General features: G+C 40.0%; 3 protein-coding genes across 4 annotated transcripts in view; 1 reads left to right on the top strand and 2 right to left on the bottom strand.

The window, feature by feature from the left end:
- Nucleotides 1-1,000: 1,000 nt before the first annotated feature.
- On the bottom strand, nucleotides 1,001-9,294 carry LOC146450065 (E3 ubiquitin-protein ligase arc-1-like). Its single transcript, XM_085100752.1, has 6 exons — nucleotides 8,427-9,294; nucleotides 6,575-7,039; nucleotides 5,556-5,931; nucleotides 4,427-4,662; nucleotides 3,316-3,444; nucleotides 1,001-2,750 (listed from the first exon to the last, which is right to left on the bottom strand). Exons 1-6 carry the CDS (start codon nucleotides 8,533-8,535, stop codon nucleotides 2,578-2,580), a joined length of 1,488 nt encoding a protein of 495 aa, XP_084956878.1. The 5' UTR covers nucleotides 8,536-9,294; the 3' UTR covers nucleotides 1,001-2,577.
- Nucleotides 9,295-9,785: 491 nt separating this feature from the next.
- Nucleotides 9,786-18,673, bottom strand: part of LOC146450063 (E3 ubiquitin-protein ligase parkin-like) — an 18,929-nt gene continuing 10,041 nt past the window's right edge. Inside the window, exons 8-12 of the mRNA XM_085100753.1 lie at nucleotides 14,862-14,923; nucleotides 13,833-13,967; nucleotides 12,972-13,064; nucleotides 12,273-12,390; nucleotides 9,786-11,167 (exon numbers count right to left, since the gene is read on the bottom strand). Of these exons, the coding sequence (XP_084956879.1) occupies nucleotides 11,058-11,167; nucleotides 12,273-12,390; nucleotides 12,972-13,064; nucleotides 13,833-13,967; nucleotides 14,862-14,923 (518 nt within the window). The 3' untranslated portion in view covers nucleotides 9,786-11,057. The remainder of the gene's footprint in view (nucleotides 11,168-12,272; nucleotides 12,391-12,971; nucleotides 13,065-13,832; nucleotides 13,968-14,861; nucleotides 14,924-18,673) is intronic.
- The window catches only part of LOC146450064 (uncharacterized), a 4,583-nt gene continuing 839 nt past the window's right edge, over nucleotides 14,930-18,673 (top strand). The window contains exons 1-2 of one of the 2 annotated variants that reach the window (XM_085100755.1): nucleotides 14,930-16,363; nucleotides 17,150-18,673. The exon at nucleotides 17,150-18,673 is cut by the window's right edge and continues 839 nt beyond it. In XM_085100755.1, the coding sequence (XP_084956881.1) occupies nucleotides 17,170-18,234 (1,065 nt within the window). In that variant the 5' untranslated portion in view covers nucleotides 14,930-16,363; nucleotides 17,150-17,169 and the 3' untranslated portion in view covers nucleotides 18,235-18,673. Of the gene's footprint in view, nucleotides 16,364-17,146 lie in introns of both variants that reach the window. The other variant, XM_085100754.1, reaches the window with a different exon arrangement.

Genomic DNA, 18,673 nt, shown 5'->3' with positions numbered 1-18,673 from the left:
TGACTCTGTGGAAGTCGAGTTTATTCTAGAGTCTTCTTAAATTTGTCTTGTGGTTCTCTCATTCAGTGGCGATTTTATTTTTCATAACAGACTAATTCTTTGCGACATGAAACAGACAGCAAGGACTGATATTCGTAGCAAGTGAATCAGCGATATTTTCGCATAGGATCACTGTAAAATCTGTTATCTAAAAGGAGCAAAGAAAGTAAACGTGTAGCTCGTTAAATATTGCTTTTACGCGTTAAATTCTTTGAAATTGATTTTCAGATCAGAACTGTGTTAATTTTCCCGCCAAGCAGGTGAAAAAGTAACTAAAACAATAATCACTTTATTTAACGGTGTCAATGCATTTAGCGCTGAGCAATGGCGATAATTTCCAAATCGAATTGGTATTTGTATATGTTGGTTTTTGAGGAGAGAAGCGAAACCAGAGTGCCCGGAGAAAAACCTCTGCCTCTGCTGTCACCACTGCGCCATTTCTAGAGAACCTTTGGCATATGACTAGCCGGGGCTGCTTGTTGGAAATTTCCCGCTACTGTTTTTATGTTAAGAACCGTTTAAACGGTTTCCGTTCAACATTTGTCCAACATTCGTTGAACAAAAGTTAAACGGATGCTGGGAAAATGTTGGATGAACGGAGTATGCAAACCGTTTCAACGCCATTCAGCATTTTCAAGAATAAAGGAATTGTTGAAGCGATGTTGAATGAAAGTTTAAACCAATTTAAATTTGATTCAACACACTTTCAACAAGCTATCAACATTTTTTTACGCGTTAAATAATGTTGAACGACCTGTTCAAACGCCCCCGACATTTGGTTCAATAACTATGTTGAACGCATGTTGAAGAAAATGTTGATCATGAACGCACTGGGATTGGCTCAGACACGGAAATAACGAGATGTTCGATGACTTTTTCGTCACCCCACAGGGGAATACAAGCCAATTTTCCGTGAGATTTCAAATAAAGGCCGAGGGTCTAACCAATTTTCGAGACGGGATTCCAAAATCAATTAGAAATGTTTATTAATAAATGTGTAGATGATGAAATTTGTAGAAATATACAAACAAATTTTTTTATAAACTCTTAATATGCCTGTGTCATTTACTGATTAAACACATCATTCTCAAAATTAGATATGTAGACAGCATGCAACCAACGTAAGCTTGTTAACTACGTTATTGGCTCTTATTTGGTGAATTCTGTATATCGTTCTTTCATCTTTTTGACAAGACTTGTCTAGTTTTTAGTGGCAGTTTGCAACCTTGCAAAAAGTACCTCAAATCTATATCAGTCGGCAGACTATTTCGACCGTAAGAGGAACGAAACGGTTTTTAAATCAGTCTTTTTATGTAAACTCTTAAGCGAGATCAATCAAACTTCGGGACCGCTCACAAGACCAATCCGAATGTTCCGCGGTTCGACATGAACGTGTAAAAAGGGGTATAATGACTACTTTGGTTGGACGTCAAGATTTTGAATTGCGAACAACATGGTGGGATGTATGGGAAACCACAACAAATACTTTCCGTACGAATAAATTTTTTAATAATAAAATGCTCCAAATTGAAGCTATTTGACCGTCCATTATGCTAGTCAAACTTCGGGCCACCATATTGACTTTTGTATATATCTCTAATTTTTTTTTGTGAACCTTATAAACAAGTGTGTGAAAACTAAAAATGCTAATGCGCACTTTCTACCGAAGCTTTAATTCTCAAATTTCATATTAGGAAGGCATGATCTGACAGCAAATCTTAGCCAACTTCGAGTTTGAATAACACCGAAATCAATTTTTAAAGAAAGAAGTGTCATTGAATTCTCATCAGACGAATCCTCAGTTCAACGCAATACACCATGTTTGCCCAACTTATATTTGAAAGAGCTTGTTTTAAATCCCGAGGCGGGGTAGTCCTCGGAATTCTCGGTAGGGGTGTGCCGCCCGGTTCTTCAAATCTGACCCTATTTCAGACCCAAAACATGCCATTTTCCATACCCGTTTTTAGACCTGGCCCCTAAAATCGATACCAGTTTTCAGATCTGACTAATATCGTAATTAAGCTTCGCATCAGTGCCGGAGTCAAAAATTGGTAAAATTTACCTGAAAATTCAGCTCCAATAATATACTTTGGATACTTCTCTTTCTCTACTATTCATTTGGAATTGAAAAGACAAATACGTTTATACGCTCTTGGGGTTCCCTTGAAAACGATAGCCGATTTAAGATCATAATGGTCAAACCTATACCCGTTTTCGGGCCAAACTGGCTCAAAAACGACACCCTTTAGGGCGGCACAATTACCTAAATAGCTTACATAGGGGAGTACCCCCCCGGTTTTAAATGGCGGCCAATTTGCGCAAAAGTGTTTATTCATTCAAAGTGGCGGGCAATTACGAGTGAAGCGGCTTATAGTGTACAGACATTATCAACTAGGGTCACAGACCAGCATGCTACGGTAAAACGATTTATGGATAACAGCGGAATGCTTTGAGAGCAGCGTTTTGTCTACCAAATTCCTGTCCACGACAACAATTGTTTCATGCGCAGCTAAGCACTGTTTGCAGACTAGCATTTGTTTACTCCGGGATTTTTATCCCATAGGGAAATCCCCAGGGACCAGACCCGATCAGATTTATCGCACATGCGCGGAACTGCACTTGTTTCCCGACTGGTAAGTCTGCAACAGTCTTGTCTATCTCCAGGGAGGTCTTGTTTCCCTTGTAAATATTCACAAAACTGTTATTTGGACCTGCAAAAAATTGAATTGACGTTAGAACAAAGTCTGCAGCAATTTTTGCTCTGGTTAATGATGTTGGTATTTTTATCCCGACGTATTTGATCTACAAGATTAACTAAAAAACGTACCAAGTTTCCATTAAAATTTTTCATGGCGTTCAATGAGTGAAAAAGTGTTAAAGATTCCAGTCCAAAAGACAGAAATTTTTGCCAATGTCAAGTGGAATTTCAAAAACGACCACCTTACTTTTGTCACTTATCTTGGTACGTCTTTGAGTGACACCCGCCACATTTGCAATCGTGGGCGTGGCAAATGGTCTCTCAAAGAATTAAGCGTCCCGAAAAATTTTAGTTCTGGGTGCGGTCTCAATTTTTTTTGCCGCAAGCCGTCTCGGAGTCTCGATTTCTTTTGCAGGGCTAACGGCCTGTTTACAAGGAGGGTTACCTCAATCGTTGTAAATTAACAGACACTAAGAAAGCCTCATGCTAGAAGAAAAAAAGCTAGTCTAGCCGTCTTACTAACGATTTATCACTAGCAATGACAAAAATGTAAACCAGGTGGAAATAATATGCCTTACCTGAGCTGCTTTGGAGAATATAACCAACTACTGAATACAGAAACAAGTTGTCTTCAGGCGGCTCCCACTTCACGTGCACCTTATTATCATCGGTTAATCTGCAAGTCAGCTTCTCTGGCGGACCTGGCGCTGTATTAAGAACAAAAAAACAACAACCACAACAATTTACAATTTACAATAAATAACAACAACAAACAAAAAAAGATGATATATAGCTTTGTTTGTAACAATCACATGCGCAACCGAAACCGTGCTAACTTTAAAATGATAACAGAGGCATTGCAACCACACAGAATTATTGTTTGAACATTGCCCTGGGGGGGGGGGGGGGGACTTCCTTATAAGAGGCTAATTGGGATGTGCCGCTGGATGGGGTCTCATTTTCACGACTGGATTGACTAGAATGGGGTTGCATTTTCAATAGAGTTACTAGAATGGGGTCGCACATTTTCGGATTTTTGGGGTAAGAAAATGCTATTAAGTAGGGATTCAAAATGGTCTCGGTTACAAAGTTCAGAAAGTTGTTGTTTATTAAATGTAACAATCACTTTGCATTACATTTCATTCTTTCAATTCGTTTTAGGATGACCTGTTAAAGGATTGATAAAGTAGATGCATAAATAGAAAGTGACTTAGTAAGGACCTCGAAAATTACATTTTCCCAAAAGTGACTAAGATGGGGTCTATAACTGGCCACAAAATAGACTATAATGGGGCAGGGGCTCTGAGAGGCCAGCGGCACATACCCAGCAAAACTGAACCCAAGTACCGCCCCGGGAACATCGCACACTTCTGGTTTAAATAACTTTGACTTTAGGTTATCCAACAGGCCTCCTTACTGCTCTCAAAGTGAGCTACAATCGAGTATAAATCGCACATTGCAAACAATTCCCAAAGTTAACATGCACTGTATTTTATGGTGAAAACGCTTTTCATTTGCCACTCCACGTCTCAGGAACTCAATAGAATGAAACAAAGCACTCTTTAAATTTCTAAACATTCTGTCAGACTATTTAAAGCAACAGAAACTATCTTTAAATTTATATAAAACTATTTATAGTTTTTATCTACATTAAATTTATTTGTAAACACATTAAGACCATCAGCTTACGCAGGACAAGCTTGGCACAGGTTCGAATGTCTCCTAAGAGTTTTTCATGATTCGGAAACTGACATCCCAGATCAGCCATCCCCACGGGTTCAATCTCACACAGCAGCTGTAGTACTTCCTTCATTTCTGTTTCTACATCTTTCTTCATCATAAGCATCTCATAATAATCCATACTCAGAGCATTGTCACAGTTTCTACAAGCAGTGGTCGTCAGGCTAGAAATCTCAATCATTTGGCTGCAGGGAGATGGAAAAACTATTAAATAAGAAATGATTTCAGGTGCTGCTGAGTAAGAAATGGTACTTTTTTACATTTTATTTATTTATTTTGCCACTCAAATCTTTCTTACATCAGTTAAAAACAAAAATACTCTTGCAGTAGGAAGGCCTCTGCAAGTTTGTTATAGCTTTTCTAAGGAGGTTTCCCCTATATTATCATAAACGTTATACAATTATCATGTTAATTATATGGTAGCTCAGTTTTATTAGCAAGTAGCAATAAATGTCAAATATTACTACTCTAGTTATTAAACAGCACCTACTTATCCCTCTAGGTAGAAATCATACTCTTGTTGATCAAATCGTTTCATTAAACTTCTTTTAAAAAATATACTTTGACTTTATAACGTCCTTTAATTTGGTCGGCAAGCTGTCCCAAAGTTTTGCTCCTCTTAAAAATTTACCATAATTTGTTCTTTTGTACAACATAATCACTTAGGCAGGAGGACAAAAAGAATGAAAATAATGTCTTTGTTGTTTAAGTTACCATAATTTGTGTTAATGAAAACACCAGTAATTTGCATGGTTAAAAGGGATCAATGTTCCAAAACATCTCCATACTTCTTCTATGGAGGTTCTTTTTATTTGAGCCCTCCCCTCCCCACTGAAAACTCCTTCCCTTTCAAAATTCTTCATTCTGAGACCTCAGTCCCCAGTTGGACCAACACGTCTTCTGGAGTGGTAACGGATTTTTATAGTACCACATCATATGAAATAAAATACACTTAGGAGATAAAAGGAAAACATATGATTTTGTATAAGTGTCAAAAGCTGCTATAAATTACCTGGTCATAATGGGGTGAATACCAGCAAATTATGATTCTTTTCAAGCTTACAGATAAATCAATTACCTGAGCTGTTCATTTAAAGCTTTCAATTTCACATCACTTCTTTTATCAATGTCCTCCATCAAAATTTTCTCTCCTTGATCGATAGCTGCCCGCAGCTCTCTGTAATACCGCCTCGCCATATCTTTAACAGCAATAGTATTTTTCTTGACAGCCTCTATAGTTTTCTGTACCTCTCCTCTGGCTTTGATAAATTTCTCACCATGTTGTTCAACTTGTGTCTGTAATTTAACCAAAGCCTTTCTTTCCCGCTCTTCAGCCTCATGAACCTGAAAACAGCTGTGATTCTTGTGGTTACCAAAGCGATGACAGGATTCACAGCAAAGGCATCTGCAGTTCCGACAATAGTATTTTGTCATCTCTTTGTGAACAGGGCATTCTGAAGTTGGAATCAAAACAACAAAAAGTTAACAGATCACAAGCTTAGCGATATAAGGTATCTGTCTGGCGTGGAAATGGGAGGGAGGGAGGGAGGGGGGGAGGTAGGAGGGATGGGGCTTAATGCACCCTCCCACCAAACCCTGCAAATTCCTACCTTCTGCACCTTCCCTGGCAGCTCACACCTCTTTGGGCCTTTTCTGTTGTAAAATATCATGCAATATAATAATTTTTCCTCATTTCCCCTGTAATGCCTGCCCTAATGCTCTCAAAGTTTTGTTTAATCTTAGCTCAGGCCAACTTGGTTGCCATGTCAATTTTCCCATGCTTTTCACATTATTTCAATCATCTTTATTTTGGAGGTGGGTAATGTCTTTCAGAACTGATATTACACTGAAACTACCACTGGCTAATGGAATGGCAAAGAGAATTCACCTGTAGAAGCTTATCAAATGTGCAAAACAAGTTAATTTAAGCATGGTAACTTGGGGTTACAAGAAAAAGCTCTGTGACTCCAAACAAATAATATAAAATTCTACCAGATGAGAGAAATAAATAATGGACTTAACATCAGGCACTTCAATACTTTAGAGCAGCTGAGCATGGATCTTCTTATAAAAGAAAAAAAATGGACAGTTTCTTACCAGGAATGGCAGCATAATTTAACAAACCACTGGAAGGTCTGCTGCTTGTTAATGTTGGTCTTAGACTGGAGGATCGTTTGCTAAGAGTTGAACTACTTGAAGATGGACGTGAAGATAAAGTGCTTCTCTGATCTTCCAGGTTCACTATGCTTTCTTTAGCAGCACTTGCTCGACAAATACCATGGCAACGAAACTCCAGTTGAGAGTGAATGCTGTCAGAACAACTGCCGCACATAAACACACCACAGTCTGGACAGTAAAATGTTGCAGGCTTTGGAGGGTAAACTTTATGGATACAGAAGTTGCATAATTTTTGTTCTTCTTCCTCTGACTGTAGAACGGCTTGTAAAAGGTCCATGTTCTTATCAAGTCCATCAATGCCATTGGGAGGTAACAGGGTTCGCAGTTTACATGAAGAGCATTCTATGACTGTGCCTTGGAGTTCTTGCAGTTTAAGAAGACATTCTGTCAAGTACATGCAAAGGAGACAAAGTGTAAAGAACATGAAAAATTACATTCTCAGACAGATTGCTGATAACCACTTTTAAATCTTGGGGTTATGAACCTGTAAAGGATGGGAGGCAGCATGGCCCAGCAACTATGGTGCCGGAGGTGCCAAAGGTCCTAGGTTCAAGCCCCATCCTTGGCTGCTCATGCTTGTAAATATATAGCCAGCTGGTTTCCCTCCTGACAGTTGGGATTTTTAACCTGTCATGCTTAACTTAATTTTTTGTTTCCTGTTATTTCTGAGTGAAGTGTCTGTTAACTAGCTTGGTAGCTAAGAGTATTTCCACTATAAACAAAGCATTTAACAATTTTGACGTGAAAGGCATCATAGCTCTTAAAATCATTCTTCCACCGCAAATTATTCGTGGAAGAATGATATTTAACAAATAATAAAATAAATAAAATATTTTCTGTCTCAAGATGTAGATAGTAACTTTATCCAGTGGATAAAATGTAATGGTTGGAGTAGATGCTTCATCTGCTGGATAGCAATTTATCCACTGGATAGAGTTATCTGCTCTTTGAACAACCTGGGGCAGGTTAAAAACAATAATTCCATCACATTATTTTTCCAGCTGCCCACTAGCACTCAGATTCCTGCCATATGTAATTACTAATTTACACCCAAAACCCCTACAGATGTTATTTCTAGAAGTAACAAGGCTAATTTTACCAAATTAGTCAGGTTTTAACAACAACGGCATGTACATTTCAATTTGCATAAATCAGCATAAATTATAAACACAAGAACATGTCAGAAGAGATTCCATCAATCAATCAATGGCGGCTTTGTGAGTGATTTTCATTTTCAGCAATACTCAAAAGACTTCATGAAAAAAACAGCTGGAAATTTATTAACTGAGTCGAGTCCTAAAATAGCAAACATGAAACTATTGATTTTGTCCGATGTCAAGCTGTAAATATTTAATTTTGCTCGTGCGTCTCCATGGACAATCTGATAAACATTCCATGGCCATCCCAAACCCTCTGAGATTTCCCCGGATTTTTCCGAGACATTCATTAAACCAACTTGCAACCGTTGGATCTCCCTTGCAATGACTGAAGAAGGACTAGATTATCAAGACTTTCTAGGACGATAATGCTGTGACAACTCGTCACGATTACGAACTCTTAATTATAAACACTTCTGTATCATGCACGAGACTTCGTCCACAGTAATTACAACTGGAATTAAACTCTAGAAAAGCGTTTATCTAGGGATCTCTCATTTAAAGCGTACAGAAACTGAATTCTTTTAAAAAGTAATTGCTGAGAACGAAAGGCCATCGATCTTTGAATTCCATACTCACTTTAATAGCGCGCTGATAAACATTTTAAAACTTACCAGTACAGAATGTATGCCTGCAATCGAGCTCTCTCGGAATCCGCTGCGGAAACGCTGTTCCATAGCTACTGTAGCACAGAGGACAAATCATTTCTGCTTTCTCGTACATGGTTTATAGAAGGTAAGCGAGTTTAGATGGTAGATAAATCGTTTGTTAAACACTTCCGATGTTTACCATACCAAAGGCGCTAACCCAACTTTCGTTGCTTGGTTTTCTAAAACACACTGCTGACCGCAAACTTGCGCCGGAATCTTGGGTCCGTCTCCACAAAATGTGATGTTTTTGATGACTGCAAAACGCCCTCTGTAATGTATGCTATTTACGCGCGATACGAAAGAAATGAGTGACTTGTTCCCTCTACCTTTGTCGCCTTGATGTAAATATCTGTGGCTCGCCGAACCATTCTTGCATCACTAAATAGTATAGTAAATTAATGTATGGAATCTTGCTCGAGTATGAACCTCTCAAACTAGGGGAGGAAAGATAACACCCACTTTTGTAGTTTTGTTAGAAATATAGTATTTGTGACGTTAACCTTGAGCAGGTGGACTCCATGTCTTGGTTAGTCGTTAGGGGTTGCATTAGCACATGATTTGAAATGGGCTCCGCATATATTGAGCGGCTATCTCTGGAAAATTGGGCAAGGTTTTGGACATGTTAGGGAGAAACGTCAGAAACCTTTGAAGCTGCTTGTTGTTCACCCAAAGGGCCGAGTACGCCAGTTAAGTTTGGGAAAGTAATTCTCTAGAACCGGATTTTCAAAAAATATATAAACTGTAACATGAGTTAACTGATTAATTCCGTTTAATTTTGTATTTTTAGTTTGACTATAGTTGTTGTGGTGTCTTATGGATTTTTACCGACTAAATAAATGTAGATGTAAATATTTTCCTGGACTTTCTTAATTTTTCCCGGAAAAAAAGAAAGAACAATTCGTACGCATTGGTTTGACCATATACGACATGTTCACGGGAGGACGGGGGGGGGGGGGGGGGGGGCACTTATATAAGCGAAAGACACATCTTGGTTTGAAATGGGCGTTCAAACAATGCACAAGCCCTCCCCTCCCTTATAAGGCCAAGATAAAACAGACCACACTTGTTCTCCTTGCGCCAATAAACAACGCGAGCAACTAAAATAATGACTAATTTTATTACTACGATGGTCGAGTCAGCTCAGTTTCTTCTAAGAGGACAAGAACGAACTCACAACATGAAGAAACAGGTTGAGCGCCACCTAGTATCAGTTGTACTGACACGGGAGTCGACCCTGAAAAAAAACTTACATGCTATATAAAAACCCCTCTCAATCCAGAAAGAAGAGTTATACGTGGTTGCTACGTTAAAGAAACTATCGTTTCTTTATTACAACTGGTTAAAAGAATAAACATTTCAAAATAAATTTGCTATTTAAAGTAAAGGTAAAGGCGGCAACCTGTAGCTCAGAGAGATCTACTGAAATTGATAAACATCAAGATTTACAAGCTTGTTAGGAAACATGACGACACCAATCACTTGAAGCGACTCAATACAAAACTCTCCTTGGAGTGGTTTTCAACTGAGTGCCAAAGTAACCAATTAAAACAGGCGTAAACAATTTATTCGACCAATCAGAACCCGTAGCAAGTACAGTAATCGGCGCCAAGCGAGGGAAAAACGCACGCCAGCAAGTCACGATTGGTTTTGGTTTTGTTTCTCATTGTTTGAGAAAGTGAATTTGTTACTGGTTTTTACTGTTGAGAAAGTAGAGCGAATGTTGTTAACCAAACATACAACGTGGTAAAGCAAAACCAAAGCAAGTGCAAATTACTTTCGACACTCAATTAAAACTGCTTTGTTCTTCGCTGGCGAACAGATTGGCTATAGTTTTACGGTTAAAACTTAAAACGTACATTAAAAACTATAAGAAATGATATCAACGAATTCAAATGACCTTCAGCCTTTGCCAAACAAAAATTCGGCTCGTAATTCACGGCTTTAACCAATCTTCAAAAACTCCCATCTCCATTTAAGGGAAAGTCTGGAGGAGAAAAAGGGAGTGATTTGGGAAAGAAATGAGAGAGTATATAAATTTTGTACTCATTACCAGATAGATACCCTGGGGGAGGGGGAGGGGTCACACAGAGGCTTTTCTTGCGCGGTTTATCCGAATTCTATCTGTCTTAAAATTTTACGACCCGCTCTTGCCGTCGGCCTTTAGCCGACCGGACGATCGGCCTCCGACTGATCCAGAACCCTCGCGGCGCTCAAGAAAAAACCTATATTACCCAGGGTACCAGACTGATGGCCATCACGCCAGAACACTCCGCACTGTCTGCGGACTGTTGTGGTGTACATCTGTTAACTGTTAACCTCAAATTTTAAAATACTTTTTCAATTTTCTAACAATTGATCAATTCTCCCGTTTACTCTAGTCTTTATAAACAACCTAAAAATCAAAAAATATAAATTCTGAAGGTTCGATGTGTCTTCGCACTATAAACATACTGAGGCGTAAAATAAAGATAAAACACTAAAATCATCCAAACTCATGGCATCTACTCAGACGGGCATTTGGTTAAACCCAGTCCGCAATCGTTGTATGGTAGTTTTCCATCAGCGATGTAAACCGACATTTAAACTGCAAATCTTTTAGCGCTGTAAGAACCAGTGTGATCCCTGACACTCGGGGTTCCACCGAACATTGCAAATCCAGCACCATTCAAATCTGCAACGAGGGCAGGTCATGTGATTGCAACCTCCTGCAAAAACAACCCAAGGTAAGACAAGGTTAACAAACAAAAGCAATCATAAGAAACCTGCTAGAAAATTTAATGTAAAAGTTTACCCATGGAGCACCTAAGAACTCTCAGGAACTGTCTCGGTGTGTTCCAGACCGTACCGAGGGAAAAACCTCTCGGAGCAAGGACTAGAATTAACAGCAAGCTTAACCCACATCAGGCCCGCAGCAAGGCTAAAACAACTGGAGGGGCCGAGCAAAAATGGTTAAATAACACTACTCTCCCCCTCTCCCCCCCTCCGGCTGGTTACTCAAAAAACAGACCGATAAGGCAGTTTAAAATGCAACAAGAACATCAAAAAAGCAGTAGATTTAGTAAGTAATACAATAACTTTGTACCGGCATCCCACTTTTTGGTACAGTTGGACAGATTTTTCTTTCACATTTTAAATTTGGAATCGGGCAGTAAGAATCCGACTGCAGGATAATTTTTTTTCTCTCGCTCTTCAGAGGACATACTTGTGTGGCTTTGATAATTACGCGTGAACACTAAATTGTTATAAACAAAGGGCATTCATATTGCTATCAATGAGCGGATATCAGTTTATTTCAACAGCTTTCACGGCTTGAAATTTGTTGATTTCAATCCATTTTGGTTCTTATTTCCAATTCACGAGGTACCGTAGGAGTGCCTTTCAGTTGTTGTTGTTGTATATAAAAACAAACTGTTAGCGAAGGAAACTGACAGGTACCGTAGTAAACAAATTATTGAAGGTTGTGAAAAGGCACTTTCAGCATCAGAGTTCAAGACTGATTGATCAGTGCACATCCATTTGTTTTACTTAAATATTTTTAGCACATTGTTTTTTACTTCCAAAAATTCTGGGGGGGCTCAAGCCCCCTCTGCCCCTCCCCCTGCTACGGGCCTGCACATATGACGCCGAGTCTGGGAATCGAAACCGGGCCACATCGGTAAGGATGTGCCATCCTCCCCAAAGCACTTTCCTTGTCGAAACTGGGAATTTCGACAAGTTGAACGTAGGGATAAAGGTCGTTGATCTTGAGTAAGGTCAGATTTTTACTCCAGTAAGGAAAGGAATTACGACAGGTCTTACGACAGGTCTTACCATTCTTCTCCGTGTCGGTTTTACAACCGGGACACTTCTTACTGATTCTTTGGATCACTTGCTTAGCTTCAGCCTCCCAACGTGCACGTCTCGCGTTTTCTTCGACCACTTGATATCTCTACAAGAATATAAGCACGATAAGAACGCAAGCAGTCTTAGTCCTCATACATTATGACCTCTTCAAAGATAGAGGAACGCGTGATACGCGCGCGATTAGGGACATATGAACATATATACAAGAATAGTGAGAATCGCGCACGACAATATCACCGAAGAAAAACATCAAGGCTACAAACTAATTGAAGTTGAAAAGTTGTTCTCTAACAAGAAACATGTCTTGGCGGGCAAACATTTTCAGTAAACTTCAAATTGTGGAACAATTTTCTCTTTAAAATTTTCTTTCTCATATGTTCTTCGTTTCTTTTGACACCCATAGTTCGCCGCAACAACGCACGTTGGATTAACTTTTTTCGGTAACTGAAACGCGGCTTTTAGCATTAAACAAGCCAATTCTTCCAGCACTTGACTGTTTGTTTGTTTGTTTGTTTGTTTATTTATTTATTTATTTATTTTTTTTGTCTTTTTTTCAGTTTTGAGACATTAATTTTGTAAAGAATTTTTCACAAATGATTCGAACAATAAGAAAATCCACGAGACATTTGCACCATCATTACAGTCATACAGACGATTTCTACTCACGCTGGGTCTAGCGGCAGCTGCTGTACCAGATTGGTTCTGACGGCACGAATGACCTCGCTGAAAAGGTTCCTTGCACTCTTTACAGAATTCCAGCTGAAATTAGGAAGACAATTACATATTCAAGACGCGAACGAAGGTGACATATTAAGATATTGCGCGCTGTGCAATTATTTATAATTTTGTAAAGATGTCACGTTCAGAAATTAAATAGCGTTCTTGCTACGCTACCGCAGTAAACGTCAAACTGCATTGCTCTTCAGCACGATATCCTTTCATTCTTTTCAAACGACCGCAGAATCGCTCTCTCATTTCCGGCGAGAGGCATTTAACTAAAAAACTAAATTTCCGAAATTATAAGATTTGTTGGCATATTTTAAAAGAGTGTGAAGAAAAATGCCTAGTTGCCAAAAATCAGCATCTTATTGCAATTCGGGGGTGAGATATTAGTACTGTTACGCTCCGACGACTCATACAAATCCTTGTAATTTGTCTCAGCTCTAAACCTTTAGAACAGAGACAAAATCAGAAGGATTTGTATGGAGTCTTTGGAGCATAAAAGTCCCAATATCTCTCTCCCAAACTGCAATAAGATGCTGATTTATGGCAAGTAGGCATTTTTCATCACGCTCTTTGCAAACATCTCAATAAATCCCATAACTTCAAAAATTCAATATTTGTAACGTCACACTTCAGTACTCGATTTAAAGAACGTAACGGTAGGTAAGTAGGCATTTTTCATCACGCTCTTTGCAAACATCTCAATAAATCCAATAACTTCCAAAATTCAATATTTGTAACGTCACACTATAGTACTCGACTAAGAGAACGTAACGGTAAGTGGATCGTTTTTGTCAGACTTACATCACAGCTGCTACACTTAAGAGACCTCATGCCTGTTTCTGGTAACAGTCCCATGCCACAACTGCGCCCCGGGCAAAGTACACCGCCCATCTGAAGAAGACACTCCTCCGTTCCAAATCTCTGATATCTTTCATACTGCAAAAGGAAATCAGCTTTAAGGACAGTGCCTACTTTTGTTACTGCGTATATGCTCTGCACGTCTTGAGATACTCGAGTTCCCTTCGGGTGGTGTCTACTAATACAGGGATATTTTTGCGCGGTTAAACACTATGCGGAGAAAGCAGAACTTAGCAAGTGCTCTTGGTATCCAAAAAGAAAATTGGGGGTATAACCATGCATTTTTCAATTTTGAACAAAACGTCACACATTTCTTTGTATTTTACTGTTTTTTAGAATAATTGTTGCTTAATTATCTCCAAAAATGCGTGGTTACCCCCAAATTTCTTTTTGGATTTCAATAGCTCTTGCTAAGATCTGCTTTCCCCGCATAGTCATAAACCAAACAAAAATATTTCTTTATTAGTAGGCACCGTCCTTAACGTCTATGTTCATCCTCCTAACATGGTTAGAGCATCCGATTAGAACACGGAGGGTCGCAGGTTCAAATTCCATCTGGAGTTCGGATTTTTCCCCGAGTATCCACTTGGTGCAAAAACTTATCATGTTGTTTTTAACGACAATTGCGGACCTAATCCCGACCCCCCCTCCCTCCTTACTCTGAGAGCAATGACAGAGAAAGTGGTGCGATGCCATCGCTCGTAAGAAACAGACGATGGAGAATGACAGGCTTTCTCAGAAGAGCAGGCAAAACACGGCAGCACGTGCTTAAGTCGCCTCTCACGAGGAGGCGCGACACGCAGGGGTTAATTTTCAGACGCACGCGCGTGTTTTGCTCCCTCTACTATACTATCCCTGAGCCGGTAAATCAGAGACTACTCATAGTCTTGATAGTGATCGTATTATAACTGGAGTTAGGCAGAAAAGACATACTTCCCGTTATGAAAAGAAAAACTGGGCACAGTAACTCACCTGGTCCTCTCCAAGAACTCGAAAATGATGGGCTTCAGGAATGAGAGTGTTTGTACAGCTACCTAGAGGAAATATCCAGACCAAGGTATTCAGACCAATCAGTGGATAGTATTAAATCGCGCGCTCTGATTGGCTACTCAAACTCACCCCGGTCCATGCGCGCGTGCTTGTTGATTGGTCAGAAATAAAGTTACTCATTAGGACAGACTATCCATTGCTCTGGAATTACAACCCCTTTGATTTCTGGTCCGTACTGTATTACAATAGAATTGGCGAAAAATACCACATGTGGCATAGTTTGGAAAGCTTGGATTACCCAAGTAGTCTCTTCCTTGTCGGTCGGTCGGTCGGTCGAATGGTTTCCTAAGTCTGCTATTTGTCCAATATGTAACCTGCCTAGCTGTCCCGAGAGAGACTGGTGTGCTATAAAATTCAAATTTCCATATACACATAAAGGCTCCGTAAAGTTGTCTCGTGGGGGAGGGTTGTCTCGGGTACCCGAGACCATATAAATAGGGCCTAATTGATCAATCTATCAACCAAGTAATCAGGCAAGCAAGCAGTTCTCGATAATCCATTCGGAATATCGTATAGTTCAGCTCTCCCAGCAAGTAACAAAAGCTAATCGTGGCAAGTGACTGTACCGTTCAAGCCAGATAAAATTTGCACATGATTGTCTGAAACTGAAATGAATTAAAAATAACAATAAAAAATGCAATAATTCTGCCGGGTTTACGTGACACGAATTCTAAAAAGAAAAAGTGAACTAGTATTAAAAATTACAATTGGTCAAAAATGTGACATTTCATTTTCGTTAAGAATGACAAACAACAGCATCATGCACAGAAAAGTGAAAAGGAATAGACTACAGAATATGAACTTTCCTTTGCGTTTTCAACTTAAATCATCGCCTATTTTGTCTGCTAGGTTTCCTTAAAACTTTGTTAAGCATCCTTGGCTGTTTTCCATTCGCTCTGAACCGTACTCCTTGTTATATCTACCAATTTCTGAAAAAAACTCACTCTGATCTCAATTTCCGGGATTACTGCCGCGCACGAGTCTGTGCGAGTCAAATTACCATATGCAAAATCGAATCACAGATCGGATCTCGTATACGTCATGTTTATAAACAAAAGACCATTGTTTGTTGATGCATTCACGTAGCTTGATTCGCCAGACAAAGCCAGCTCAGAGACGGAAAATACAGCGGCTGGTTGCAGGCGATCAACATTTAATCAGGAGACTTGAAAATAACTTAAAAGGAATTCTCTCGAACCATTTCAGTCCGCGGTTAGCGAAGGAGATTTAGCCCCAAGTACCTTTGATGAACTTTGAAAGATTATTCGTTCAAGCGAGCCGAACAAGTTTCAATACCGTTTATGGTTTGAGCGCAACGCGAATCGAATTCAATCGAACATTCACAAGAAGCGAAGATCATTTCTGGCAGAAATAGTGAGAATACAGCGCCGAACTGAACGACAACATTACGCAAACAACACTTTGTAAGTATAATTGCCTTCTGGACTTTATAGGAAATCACAGACATCTTGAAAGAGCGAATTTAAGCTCGTCGTGAATTTCAGATAAGCTCGAATCTCGAATTAGCATCCATTTGTCGCATTAATATATTTACTTCAAAAGAATGGATCCGATATCGTTCACAGCATTTGGATTCCCACTTGACAGCAAAAATAATGAGTAGGAGACATGTATCACAAAGAGAGGTTAAATGTTTAGAGAGGTTTTTTTTTACTTGAGAAAAGTTTATTCAAAGCTGTCTCAGGAGCGAAATTCCATCTCCATCTGAAGAATATCAATTTCGCTTTCAAGGTACAGAGGGTATATAAATCGAGAAAAATTTCACCCTTCATAACTCGCATTCTTCTTTGTTCTGTGCTTTAGGAAAGGAAAGCAATTGGTTTTATTTGTCCAGGGCATATTATTTGCGATCTTGTATAGGTTCTAGCCATTTAAACCCTTCATGTCTCGAATCCCAAAGCATATGACGTTTCGAGTTACATTAGCCTGTTCCAGCAATTCAGATTGTGAGCATTGCATGGTCTTTTCTTCTCTTGAAATTCACGGAATCGGCCGAATCACCGAAAGCGTGAAGCGAGGTGCCAAGAAGCGACCGAGGAAAGCGCGAATCCTCGCGCGCGCGCGAGAGTCACACGTCCCGGCCTCGCGCACGAATAAGTAGTGGTTGCGTTCAAAGAGCGCATGCCTTCAAATTGTCGTATGGGAGACCAATGTAAATAACAGTATGTACCTGTTTTATATTTTAGCAGCAAAGCCTTAGACAGTTGCCATGGCGACTGTTTACAATACAAGTACGATGACTGTGGGGGAGGGAGAGAAGAGCACCATAGTCCAAATTGATGTACCTGCCCAGCACCATCCCACGATCGCCAAACCGGAGGGGAATGGGGAGGAATCTGGAGGAACTGTCAACTCCTCAAGATGGACTGATGCAGAAACCATGGCGCTGTTAGGATTATGGAGAGCGAACTACCGACTGATTAAAGGAAAGAAAAGAAACTACCAGGAGTGGAACATGATAGCAAAGGAGTTTAATCGGCGCGTGGCGCACTGCTCGCTTGGACCCAGGACAGGGAATCAGTGTAAGGTACGAATAAAGAACCTGCTTGCTGAGTACAACAGAACAAAGATTCAATTGCCGCATTCGTTTCCATATCACGACATCTTGAAGGAGATCATCGCTAACAAAGGAGCGCCTTTTAATCAGGATGATGTCGTGCGCATTAACATTCCCGCGGAACTGGGTGTGGGGGATACCTCCGTGAGTTCAGCAACTATTGTTACCGCTTCCCCTGCAACGGTGATCACCATACCCTCTGATAACACCACACACAAACCTTTGCGCCCTATCGCTCCAGCACCTCCAACCACGCCCCTGAACGCCCCGATATCAACTGAGGTGGGACAGTTCCCAGTACCGGTACAGGTGTACAGCGAGAGAAACCCCCAGACCACGCCTGTGACAACAATTTCTGGAGTAACCGCACCGCCGCAAAGTGTTGCCAGCGACGATGAATCATCTGACGATGAGAGTTACGCAGAAGAAACAGCTGTAAATATCAACAAAAGACCGCACTGGAACGGCACGCAGAATGATCCCTCACCCAACAGGAAGAAACCAAGAAAAAACCCCAGGCCAGTTAAAATGGCGCCGAGGAGACACGAGGATATGAGCATGATCGCTATTTTGCGGGAATTTTTGGAAGACAGTCGAAAGAGGGAAGAGGACTTGTTTAAGAGAATTTTACAACAACAATTAGAAGCGGAAAGCAGATACCAACAGTTCACGCTAGACGTGCTTAAGGAGATCGGAAAAATGTTCAAGAAAGAGTGAAGGTCGAGATGATCTAGCTTTTAACTCGGATTCTGTAAACGACTTTTCAAAGAACAGTTTAAATTCATATATAACGTACACCTCCTGTTTGTGCCGAGGCATTTAAAGAAAAAATGCAAAAGAACAACATGACCGGGGGGCATCTTTCCTTGTTGGACTGAGTTTACTCGTGGAGAAATGTTTTACGTCTGTTTTTGAGTTATATTCATGACATCAGTAAACCCAGCTGATAGTTCGGTATCGCTTTGTAGAAAAACATTTTGCCAAAGAATTCATCAATTCACTCAGTTACAAAAAACTTACAACGAGGCTGAATCACATGCAGTGAAGATCCGAAACGGAGAATTTCATTTAAGTTGAAATGTTAAGTCGCGCTATCAAGGAACTCACGGTCAAATGACTGAACTTAAATTGTTATTGTTGTGTTGCATCGAGATTT

This window comes from Pavona decussata, unplaced genomic scaffold (genome assembly GCF_977016875.1).
Source record: "Pavona decussata unplaced genomic scaffold, jaPavDecu1.1 SCAFFOLD_510, whole genome shotgun sequence".
In the NCBI taxonomy this organism is placed as follows: domain Eukaryota; kingdom Metazoa; phylum Cnidaria; class Anthozoa; order Scleractinia; family Agariciidae; genus Pavona; species Pavona decussata.
This window is presented reverse-complemented; position numbering and strand designations above follow the sequence as displayed.

Excerpts from the sequence above, each read along its gene's own strand:
- LOC146450065 (XM_085100752.1), bottom strand. The coding sequence starts at position 8,535 with ATGTACGAGAAAGCAGAAATGATTTGTCCTCTGTGCTACAGTAGCTAT. Across the intron at positions 7,040-8,426 it reads CAGGCATACATTCTGTACTG|AATGTCTTCTTAAACTGCAA; the intron begins GTAAGTTTTAAA and ends TGTACTTGACAG. Across the intron at positions 3,445-4,426 it reads CTGTGCCAAGCTTGTCCTGC|CGCCAGGTCCGCCAGAGAAG; the intron begins GTAAGCTGATGG and ends TTCTTAATACAG.